This window comes from Solea senegalensis, linkage group LG19 (assembly GCF_019176455.1).
Source record: "Solea senegalensis isolate Sse05_10M linkage group LG19, IFAPA_SoseM_1, whole genome shotgun sequence".
In the NCBI taxonomy this organism is placed as follows: Eukaryota; Metazoa; Chordata; class Actinopteri; order Pleuronectiformes; family Soleidae; genus Solea; species Solea senegalensis.
The window spans coordinates 9015233-9027686 of NC_058038.1; the positions used below are offsets into that span (position 1 = coordinate 9015233).

At 40.2% G+C, this 12454-nt stretch overlaps 2 protein-coding genes across 3 annotated transcripts in view; both read right to left on the reverse strand.

Annotated features, from left to right (window-relative positions):
• Nucleotides 1-12454, reverse strand: part of gjc1 (gap junction protein gamma 1) — a 797916-nt gene that overhangs the window by 180612 nt on the left and 604850 nt on the right. The gene's annotated exons all lie outside the window — the stretch shown is intronic.
• Nucleotides 5251-10735, reverse strand: LOC122785263 (acid-sensing ion channel 2-like). Its single transcript, XM_044050991.1, has 3 exons — nucleotides 10694-10735; nucleotides 7465-8085; nucleotides 5251-5268 (listed from the first exon to the last, which is right to left on the reverse strand). Exons 2-3 carry the CDS (start codon nucleotides 8038-8040, stop codon nucleotides 5251-5253), a joined length of 594 nt encoding a protein of 197 aa, XP_043906926.1. The 5' UTR covers nucleotides 8041-8085; nucleotides 10694-10735.

Genomic DNA, 12454 nt, shown 5'->3' on the forward strand with positions numbered 1-12454 from the left:
CACATCTTTTCCTTCACCTCCTCTTCCACCTCCTGTGACCAAGATGAAAAAGGGTCTCAAGTCAGGCTTCTGTCTAATGGGCCATTACTGCTCTGCACTCATTCAGGTTCCTCTTCTCACTTTTCTGGTGTTAATAACAGCCAACATCCAGACAAACTGCAACTACATGTCCCAACTTTTATTTTCCTCTCCTCTCCTCTCCTCTCCTCAGTCACTGACATTGTTCTCTCTCTCTCTCTCCATAAGAGTATTAACTGTGTCAGCAAATTAAACATGTTTTCAGTGGATTCGACTTTATTTTACAAAGTCTATGGGTGGATTGTCCTACTCTTTTTGACAACCAAGTGATGCACAGAGATAGTGAAAGTACTGTATCTTCTGCTCTCAGACATGGCTTTAGATTTTCTTTAGGCAATCCAGTCTGCCTGAAATGTTTCCTGCCAATTGATATGGGTTTACTTCCACACACCCATACACACAACAGATCAGGTTTATCTAACCAGTAACTTAAAGTACAGTATTAGGGAGCATGTACTGGGCATAACTGGACATGACTTAATTTATTTTATATCTACCTATAAGACAACAAAGCCAAAGACAGAAATAGATCCAATTACAAAAAACACATTTGAAGATGGTTTGAGAACGTATGTGGCCACATTCCTGTGCTGCATGAACACAATCTGACAGATTACAGATCGTCTCCTTGGCTGATGTCTTCTGACCTGCTACAGGTTAACAGCGAACTTTACACAAATCAGCGCCCATTGTTTAATTTAGGATGGACGTAAATACCAAGTCTGAATGGGACCATGAAGGCAGTGGGGGCCAGACCCAAGGGCATCAGTTTGTTTTTAGAAGTGCCGGGGACAACATCCGTTTGATGTTTCATTACAATATGCACTACATTACAGTGTATTGAGTGGCTCTGACACTCGTATTAGGGAAAAGGTAAATCCATGTAAATCGGACAACAAGGGTTGCCGGTGATGTCGGCAACCCACTCAACCCGTCTTGAAACATGAGTCTAACGCGTGTGCGAGTCAGAGGGCACACACACAAAAATGTTTTAAAAATAGTGGGGACAAGACTGCTGATCATAAATAGTGCTGGGGACATATATCTGATGCCTATGGCCAGACCACATTTGGAGGTGGTCTGGGACACGTGGCCAAATTATTTTAGCAAAGTGAATGTCAATGTGGGCTGTTGGACCCCCTGCTTGTCCAATGACCTCTGACCAGCTACAATTTCATAATTAAATATTTCCAAGCTCCTCAATGTTTCACATATGTTCATTCACTAAGTCACAAAAAACAACATAATTCAGTCTTTGTCAATAAAAAATATGTAGCGGTTTGTTTTCTTATAGAACAGGAAGAAAACTCTTATCTCACTGGAATGGTCACTGGAAACGAATGGTCACTGGAAACGCATTATGATACCAGTTGTGAAATGACGTTATAGCTATGTACTTATAATAGCTTTACCCCAAATGTATGTTAATACTAGGTCTGAATAGGTCCTCTGTCTATTTTTCAGTACAAGAACCAATGGAGCTTGAAGACTCCCTGCTGTGAGGTGGAGTTTCACACTCCCAGTGTTTTGCCAGCCTTTCCCTGCACTTTACTTTTCAAAGAAACAGACACCAAGCTTCCCAAAGGGTCTGTGAAAAACTGCAAAAACAGCATTAGATTGCCTCTCATACTGTTTTGTTGTTAGCATGATTGGTGACTGTTAAGGTTACTCCTGCTGACCTGAGTTAACAATTTGTTCTGCTCTCCATCAGCTGGAAAACCATGCATTTACACTCCTTTTCAGTTTGACCGGAACATCTCCAGCAGCAGAGTGGTGACATACAAGGGATTACATGAATGCAGAATTATATCTAATCGGATGTTTACAGTTCAATCTGTCCAACAAGAACTGTCTTTTTGATATAGGTTAGCATAAAACGTGATAAAGATATGCAATGCTTGCTATTATCATGAAGTAGTAGCAGAACAAAAACACTGATGTACCAACATAAAAGGTGTCAGAGTACCATGTAACATTGTTAACTGATGCAGTTATTGAGATTCTGCATCTGTTTATTTACAGATTTAAATTGGCTTTCCATCTACCTGCATGCGACATGTGATGATTAAGGATTTTGAAGCCCAGCTTACATAACTGCCTTTCAAGGGCTCTGCTCTTTAGGTAATGAATTTTGGTACCAAATGACAAGACATTTTTCAATATTCAGTAGTATCAGCAATTTGTTCGGAAAGTATTGAAATTGTTGCATGCTTTATTCAGAGCACATCCTCAGCATTATGTCAAAAAGTAAAAAATTAGCTTATGTAGTCAACACAACACAAGCTGCTCACAGCTCATTTCTGACCAGGTCAGTTTGCCAAAGAACTTTGAATTCATTTGCTCATGATTTGGCTAATTATTCCTCATGGGAACCTCTGGTCAGCACTTAAAGTCACAACTTATTTAAGTAAGTTCTTGGGCAACAAGAAAATCACTTTCATAATTAAATCTCTGCAAATGGATGAAGCCACACTATATTATATTTTAACATAAAGAAAAACACATAAGTCAGTTATTCATTTAATTAATCACTATACCGCTAACTGTCAGTGCAGCCCAAAATCAGTATCAGTTGTTTGAGGACAAGAAAAAGAAAATAACTGCCACTTAAAGCCTCATCACGAAACACACTTTATCAACACCCTACCATAATCCACAACTGCAGACAGATGCAGTGTTTACCACATAAGCACTATCCTGAGCTGTCGGTCTGTGGCTGTATTCCAGCTTTTCTTCCAAGCTGGTTAAATAGCAGGCTGCCTCTCCAAGGTGTTTTAGAGTGGTGGGGCTTATGAGTGGCAGTGGTGTTTTCCATGTCTTTTAACAGACTCAGACGTAATGCCTGCCAGGAATGCAAAATACAGCAGTAATGTCACATGAGTAATGAACAGGTCTGTAAATTGTTAAGAAGCAAATTTGATGATGATAGAATACAACTAGTGAGATGACATTATGAGACAAGGACTGGGGGGACAAATCCTCCCCACTCTGTGACTGACACCAGTTTTGTGCAACTGTGCTGGCAGGCAAATCTAGCCATGCAACGATCAGTAAGGGAAGTGATAAGGCCATATGTTCCGTGTAACGGCTAATTGCTGTAGCAGTAAACAGCTAGCGCCATTACAGATTTGCAGTGCTCATCCAACGAGGCTCTGGTAAGAGGAACAGAGGAGTGTCCAATTAGTGTCTGTGTAATACAGAGCTGAGGGTCTGGCAGCTATAAGGTTTCACACTGTGTGTGTGTGTGTGTGTGAGAGACAGGGTCATCCCTGACCTGCAGGGAACCAGGGGTCTTTATATTTATGTAACTGAAGCATGCGGCAAGTGCAGGCCAGGCAAACTGAGATAATTCAAGGGGCCGAGACTGATGTGGCTTGTCAGCATGATCAATCAGTGTTTAGACAAGGTTGTAATCACGCACATTAAAACAAACAGTGAAAGGGGAAACCAATTAATTCTCTCACATTATTTACTCGTTCTGATTTCATCACACCTTCTAAGGCTATGGGTCACTAAAATAAAAATATAAACTACAAAATAATGAAGATCATAATTATCTAACACAGATATACAGATTTTATTTTCTGTAATGAAGCAACCACATTCTGACAAATCTCAGGATCACTTTGTTCCTACTAGCACTGCATCTAATATATATTTTCCCTTCTCTCCTCTTGCTCTCTCCATCACTCCCTCATCTCTCACCTCAGCTTGGTGTGTATCTGTTTGATAAGCATTCTGCAGATCTGTGTTATGACAACATACATTATTTGTTTGACACAACTGTAGCATTGTTGCTGAACGTAAGCTCACAGGCCACATTATTAGGTACACAAGACAGCTAATAAAGTGTCGGGAGTGGTACCTGGTGTGGTCTTCTGCTGTTGTAGTCCATCTGCTACAGGGATGATATGTTGTGCATTCAAAAGTGAGTGGTTATTTGAGTTACAGCTGCCGTTCTATCTTTTGAAATCAGTCTGACCAATCTTCTCTGATTTCTGGCATCAAAAAGGCATTTTTGCCCAGACACACCATTTTTCAGACCATTATCTATAAACCATAGGGATGGTGGTGCTTGAAAATCCCAATACTCGGATCAGCCCATCTGCCACCAACCATGCTATGTTCAAGGCCACCTAAATTGCCTTCTTGCCCCATATGATGCTTGATTTGAACTTCAACTCTTGACTAGATCTACATAAAAATTAATTATTCATGTTAACAAAGAGCTGAACGGCTGTACCCGATGACAGCATTGTTCTTAATATAACCAGAAATACATGGTAATTGAGATATTTGCAATCAAAGCATCCCTAACTAATACCACAAACAAGTCCAATCCTGTGGGAAACACAGGGCTGTATTTTCAGAAACTGTCTCACTGATCCACAGTCACACCTTGCTAATGGAGACATCTCAGCATTCATGCAGAGATACTGGATTGAAAAAGCTTAAGTCTGCTTGTGTATTGTTCATTTCATACTCATACATATGATTGGATGGGAGGACTGCTGAATTTGGCACAAGGTGTGCCCTCCTTTCTTAAATTCTTAAGCACATGTTTATTGAAGTGCTTATTCTGGAGGGCTCGGGTGAGGTGGGTGGCACATGAACATAAATTAACAAGATGAGTAATCTCCACATTTTTTTATAAAGGTGTAAATGAGCACACTGATGTCACCGGCATCTCTTTTGTGTCATGCTCTGCTCCAGTTCCATAAAGTCACACCTAATCGACTCCCATAATCCCACCCCTATGGTCATTCATCACAATGTCACTCAAACGCTGACTCAGGTCCCTGGAGTGTCATGTGTCCAGTAAATGTTAGTGTGTTTTTGTATTTGTTTGTGGATGTACATGTATTTCTCTATTTTTAAAGGAGCTGTTTCTTTTCCCTCATTCCAATCAGGTGTGTCACTGCAATGACAGAAAGAGAAGAGTCAGATCCATGAGGGAGTGAGAAGTCAGGAGGAGCTCAACAGCAGCAACAGGCAGAGAGCAAAGAGGATGACTGTGCCTTCTAGTAGCCTCTCTGTCAACGCGATTATCTTTGAACTCAGCTTTAAGGTCAGAGGCGTGTCAGACAACATGCAAGATGGTTGGCTGAGGGGAGTCAAATAGAGACTCAGTGGGCTACATGAGAAGGCAGAGACAGCCAAGCAAGCTTGGCATTAACTCCCTTTCCCTCCCTAAGATTCAACAGAACGAAATTATGAAAAATCACATGTGCTCCCCTGGCAGACAGGAGCAATGGATAGTTCACTTTGCTCACTAGCTTTGCAGCAGCTCACTGCAATATGGATCTGAGCTCAAAAAGATGCATCCATCCAAAGGCACAAACAGAAAATTACTTACCAGTTAGTATCTGTGGACTGAGAACCTCTTGGGGTGAGGCGTTATAGTTCCAGTTCAACAGGAACAGGTGTTAACATCTTAGATTACATACAGCTGAGGTGTATTAATGACACTACAGTGTTCACTACTTAAAGATCTCACAAAAGCACTTCAGATCCAGGAATGCTGTTTTACTTGCATCAATAGTCATTTTGAGCCTGACAAAAAAAATGTCACTGATGAAGCTGTGAATCAGTTGGAATTCACCTAAAAGACGACCCTGTTTTTGACATTTGTTTGCCTAAATAACCATTAATAAAGACTAAATATCCATCTCTTAAGTACAACATTTTAACTCTAAGCACCTGCACGGGACTCACAGAAATAATTTAAATTTAACTGAAACATGTGGCCAAAGATCACTGACACATTATAAACCAACAGCGTGGATGGATACATTTACAACCACAGTCTAACTAATCAAATCATGTCAATTCCAGGTATGGTTATCTGTTTGACATAGAACGCATAAACTTTAGGCCTCTGTGTCTTAGGACTCACAGTACTGGAATTAATGTAGCTCATGAAGGTACTGTTAAAAGGAAAACAGTGTATAAATGTTGTTCATCTTGTTTCAGGTTGGTAAACAACTGCTGGTTGTAAAAATGTCACAACCAGCAGTTGTTTTCTTTCCTAAATGCCAACAAAATGTGATCTAAATTTAATTATTCGAGTTTTAGTCATAACCTACTGTTATAACATACTGTTGCCTGTATGTTATAACAATGCTAAAACCTAAATCCATTTAGTTTCAATTTGGGATTTGATTCAATTTGGATTCAAAAAAATCCTTGTCATAGTGCCTCCAGTTTTTGTTATTTTTATGCGACATTGTCTTCTCTAAATCAATCAGTCCTTAACTAGTAGGCAACAACAAAAATAATGCAGGCCTGCTTTTCAATTTGATGGATTACACAAGTCAGGAGTGTGTTAACAATCTTTAAACAATAGAACAAATATATTCTGTGGATGAATTTAAAAATGGTCTGCAGGCATGAACACATCATTTGTGGTAAGGTCAGACCATGCAGCTTGGCCCTTTAAAGTACCAGCAACAAAATCCTTCAAAAACATTTCTGATGACATTTTAAAAGATCTTAAAAAGCATGGTGACATTCTGCTTGTCACTGGAGAAATAACCAGAACAGACAGGATTTTGCTTGCAAGGTCAAAAAAAAAAAAAAAAAAAGAAAAAAGATTGTATGTACCATTTCCTTTTTCTAACTCTCATGTGGTATATGCAATGTGCTTTCCACATATTCACACTTTGTGAACAATCAGTCTGAGAGAGCCCAAGTATGTGACAAGTGGGAGTTCAGAACATTGGTTCAAAACCAAGTTAGTGCCAAACGGTGCTGCTTTATCTGCCAAAAATAATATGCTGAAAGATAAAGGCCTTTAAAAATCAGCAGTTTTATCAGTTCAAAAAATGCACTGCATTCCAATAATTAAGACAACCCACTCTACGCTACACTTTACGCCATACAATTTTTTTTTACAATCTTTTTTGAAGAGATTAATATCAGAAACCATCCAAATAATAGTAAATTTGTGTCGCTGTAATCAGCAGGCCCACAAACATACTTTGAATGTGTTGGGTGGAATGTACTGAATGTACCATGACCCAAGACAAAATAATAACTTTTCTTCAGTAACTGAAACAATACACACCTGTTGATATGAAGAAATGTATGTGCCATAAATACAATTTTATCATGTGAAGGCTTAGGACAACAACAAGGTAACAGCAAAAATTGCATTTGCAAAACAAAGCATGAGAGTCATTCTGTGCAGCCAGGCAGTCACAAGGAGAAAACACAGCAGGAGATTCCCAGCATGGCAGCGTGGGAAGGACAGAACAGCCATCAAAAACGCAACCCAAAAACCTGCCACAGTCATTTTAGGGCTGGGAGGCAACTAGGACACACTGACACAAACTATTCTCAGAACAGAGCTGATGTTAAAAAAAATAAAAACATAATTAGACTCACGGTTTTGAAGTCACTGTGGCTGCACTCCTGGCCTTGGTAGCGACAGTAGAGCATCATCTCTTTCAGGTCATGGCCGATCCTTTCCATGAACTCCTTCATGCTGAACGGTGTGGGCTTGTATTTGGTGAAGTTGGCTTTTTCCAGAAGAGAAGCAAGCACATCTGGTTCTGCCAGGTGCGGCTGGGGGATTTTCAGGTGCACATCCAACAGGGCCATCAGTTCTCCTGCATGATACAAATCATTGCGCGTGAGGCGACTAAAGCGGTAAGCATTGAGGTTACAAATGGTCACGGCAGGGAAGACCAGGCTGCCGGATACTACAGCATCCACACTGGTCACATGAGGGTAGGAGAGGAAATAGGCCAGACGCTCAGCACTTTCCAGGGCTAACAGTACCAAGCAGGCCAGCAGAGCTGCAGCCCAAAGCAAGCGGCGCACACTGGGCTGACCATAAGGGAAAACAAAGCGCAGGCCATGAAGTGTGCTGGTGTGAGCAAAGGTCTGCCAGGAGGAGGGACGCAAGCTGGAGCTCTCCTGACTCCCCTGACTTCCACAGCGCTCCTTCAGATCCATCATCAGCCCTCCAGCTCCTCAGCCAGGGAGCCCCTGGTGCACTCACACCTGCACAGACAGAGAGGAAATGTTATTAAAAGACTTCAATATACATCTCATAATTCTATAGGCCATTCTGATTAAGTGTAGGTACACAGAGAGAAGAAAGTGGAATGGTTAAATAGAGGACATAAACAGAAATCCTCAGCAAACACACAGGAAACGTGACCCCAAATATCACCACAAAACCAAATACTACTAAGGACAGTAAGAGACAAAGATACTCCCCACAGGTCATCCTTCTCCTCCTCTATTCTCAATCACTCCCTTGAGCCGAGAGTTACTGACACCGACAGCAGCTCGTACTACATCCCCTGGACATATTCTTACACATGGCTGCTCAACATACACTTTAAATAAATCCAAAACTGCGACCCCCCTCCTGCCTGCCTGCCTGCCTGCCTCCCCACCATTCTGTTGCCCTCTGTGACAGCTTCATTTCATTGACAAAAATCCCAGAGGCAAGTCCTGCGTGACACCCGGAGCAAGAGGTGAGAGCTGCCTCTGTGTATTTAATGTCCCTACTCATCTCCATTCAAAAACACACAAACACTCAGCACAGTAATAGTGTCATGCATGAGTGTTCACACTGATTCACACACGCACACACATCCAGGTTTCCTGGGATCTCCCATGCCCTCCAACTAAAGACAAGCCACAGCACCTCTCTCGTTCAGCCTAGCGAGGAGACATCCACCCGGCGCAAGTGTGTGAGTCTGAGAGTGTGTTCGTGCGTGTGTGAAAGAGAGGGAGAGAAACACAGAGAGTGAGAGAGCAAGCCCTGTTGACGATCAGAGCTGCTGGGTAGTCTTGCATGCCGATTCAAACTCCTCCTGAATTCCTTTTCCTCTGGCCAGATACATCCGCTTTACCTCCTCTTCCCAGCTCATCTGTGGCAGCAGCGTACAACAGCAGAGTCGGGAGAAACGGGAGTCGCACACACCAACACACACGCTTGCACAGAGAGCAAGAGAGAGAGAAGAGGGGAGAGGGGAGGAGGGGAGAGAAAGAGGAGGGTAGGCGACACTCTCCTTGCTGCTCGATCCACAGCCAAGTCTTGAACTGAATAGGTTAACTCCTCTCTGCTCCTCCGCTCCTACCCAGCCACCTTCACTCATTTGTCTTTCAGCCATTCATAGTTCACATCTTGTCACCGCAAACAGAGTGATGGATGGATGCAAAATCAGAGACTGCCGGAAATACAGACAGCAGAGAGGGAAACTGTGGGGGCTACTTGGACAACGATGGGGGCGTGTGTCATGGGAAGTGAAGCAGAAGTGGAGACAGAGGAGTGAAGACAGGGATTTAGGTTCCAGCGAGTGACGAGGACAAAAATAAGACACGAGAAAAAAAAGGAAAAAAAGTAAGACAAGCTGCATGGCAATGTCACTCGCACAGATGTAGAATAAAAAAATAATACTCAGGGTGTGCCGTATGCATAAAACACTGAAATAGCGAACAGGAGGCATTTTATCTTTGTAAGGAGCTGTGTAGTATCAATCAAGAGAGAGCCAGCATGTGAACATATACAAGTAGACAGGAGGAGGAAAGCAGCAAAAAAGAAAACAAAAGAAAAGAGTGTTAAATCAGGTTGTGATATGGACCGAGTAGACCAAGTAAGCCAGAACATCATCTCATTATCTTATTAGTTATAAGTATGACCATTGTTTCTGATTTTAAAACAACACAAATAAATCACATGCAGGTGCACATACATACATAATTAGAGTTAGATCTATTAAGCAATATACACAGCCTACAAAATACATAAAAATCACAATCTTTTATACAACGTTTTACAAGTCACCCTGCTTGCACAGGTTAAATATTCTAACTATATCATATAGAGTTGACCTGTGCATGGACATGTGTTCAAACAAACGTCATGTGGATCATTGCCATAATCTGAATACATTACACATGCCACACATTCTGTCAATGCTTGTTTCAGTGTTTTATGTACCAGAACATTACACAAATACACCTGTGACAGTTAAGTCTCAACAACAGAAACCTGAAAACAAGCATTCGAGGGGGAATCAAAACATTCCCTAATGGACTAATGGATAGGGCACACGTTGTGTCTGGACTATATTAAAAATTCAAGATCGCTTTTGGGAAAATCCAAACAATCAACAGAGAGCCCCAGTTCTACTAAATGTATTACTGTATACATCTAATTAAGCATTAAAAAATAATGAGCAGTCCAACTGCCAGGCACATAAATATGTATACCTCTCAGATTAAAACAAGCTTCACAGTTAAAAAAAAAAAATGTTCAGGCTGTAAAATTGTTTCATAAAGCTGCCACCCTTAAACATGAACAAAACTGAAGAATTAAATATAATACTAAAAATGCGTAATTAAGTGTGCAGCACCACATTCATTTTTCCCTCTTGTCGGTTAATCAACTGTCCAGCTAGTTATCAAGTTTGCTATCTGCCCCTACAGCTCAGTCCGTCATTGTCACACAATATAAGTAGTAGAAGTAGTAACAACACTATTTTTGACTTAAATACCTTTCTCTGTGATGTGTTCTTACAAAAACAGTGGTATTTCAATGTTTTTAAGGCGTTTTATCAGGGTAAACGCTAAGCTAATTATCGTGTTAGCTCACCTGTGGGTGTCGCCGTTACCACGGTTTGGCAACAGGTTAAGCACCGAGTTTCCTGTTTTAGTCCTCGACTTCATCTTCTTCTTCCAGGTTAAACTTGATTATTTTATTTAAAGTTGTCAAACGCTGTACAACGTTTGCGTTTGACATCACAATAAAATGTACACTGAACCAAAGCAGCTGCTTCGGCATGTTTGCATCATCAATCCAAAGCGCGACTCAGGTGGGGTGGGGTTGGAGGTGTCTTTCCTAAAGTAAAACATAAGAAAAGATTAAATTTAAATAAACTCAAATATATTCATTTTCAAAAATGAAATTACAAAGTCATAGTAAAAAAAAAAAGTCCATAATGAACTAAAGAATTAACTTTATTGGTACAGTACCTTTCAAAACCACACAAATTACACACATGTTTAGTCTTCATTAATCTGTAAGGGCTATGGCAATGGCAATTGGATAGATAGATAGATCATTTCAAACATATTCATCATTCACTAACTTTCCTTTTCATAATACATTTACATTTCTTTAATGTTTGAAGAGGAGTAGGCAGAAGTATAAACTTAACTGTTAACTCGGTTTAACGAGTACTTTACCCTTTCTCCAACTATTTACACAATATACAGTTTACAAAATATAACACAACTACTATGGGGGTCGGCCCAAGCTTTTATGGGTCCCTAAGCTGAATTTGATTTGAGGAGCCGGTACCTGACTATTGTTGATACTAATGTTACACTTTTGGTACAAATAGCATTCATTAGAGCTTGTGTTATAAAAACTTGTAACAATATTTAGTTTTCTAAAAGGGGTTAGGGTTAGGGGTTATGTATATATATATATATATATATATATATATATATATATATATATATATATATATATATATATATATATATATATATTTAAATCTATAAACAAGTCTATAATGAACTAGAAAGGAAACTTTGTTTGTTGTACCTTTCATGCATATGATGTACAGCTCACAGATCTTCAAGACCACACACAAATTCTTAGTCTTCATTAATCAGTATGGCAATTGTATTTATATAGCAAAGACATTCAACCTGTTTTGCAACAGATGGCATGGAAAATGAATACAAACAATAAAACACATGGGAAAGAATCTATCAACACAACACTTTTGACACACGTCAAATCAAAATCATACATAATCGCAGACACAGAGATACAATTATTCAAGTAAATACCTCAGAGAATTGAATCGGTGTTCTTAAGACATTTTATTCATAAATACAACATGTAACGTGCATCTTCAGTCCACTTCTTTGCCGTTGGAGGTTAAGTTCGACCATTTTCAACAAGTCAGAATCACGAAGTCTACATGTATGTACAGAAGAACAAATATAGCATTACATTTATATCTTTACGCTCACACTCATTTACACCAACACATGCTGTCAGTCGATCACAGGCGAGCTCCCAAATGAAATTTGCTGTGGTCTCAGACAGCTGCAGGCTTTGCTGGTTTCTTAACAGCTTCATTAAGCAAATCTTCCCTTTTTCCCAGCGAGGTAATGAACGTAGTGTTACAAGGATTTAACAGCCGCTGAAGTTGAAAATAAGGCTTTATGCTTTAGCAATCTTATGTGGCTTTATCCATCTGGCCAACTTTCCATCCGCAATATTTATAAAGGCACAAGCCATCTTAGCTTGACCATATTATCCTCCTTCTAATGTGTTAATACTTTATGGCTCAGTGCAGCGTAAAGAAATATGAGTGAGTTTACCCTTTGTCTCTGG

Coding starts and splice junctions, on each gene's coding strand:
- LOC122785263 (XM_044050991.1), bottom strand. CDS start 8,040: ATGATGGATCTGAAGGAGCGCTGTGGAAGTCAGGGGAGTCAGGAGAGC.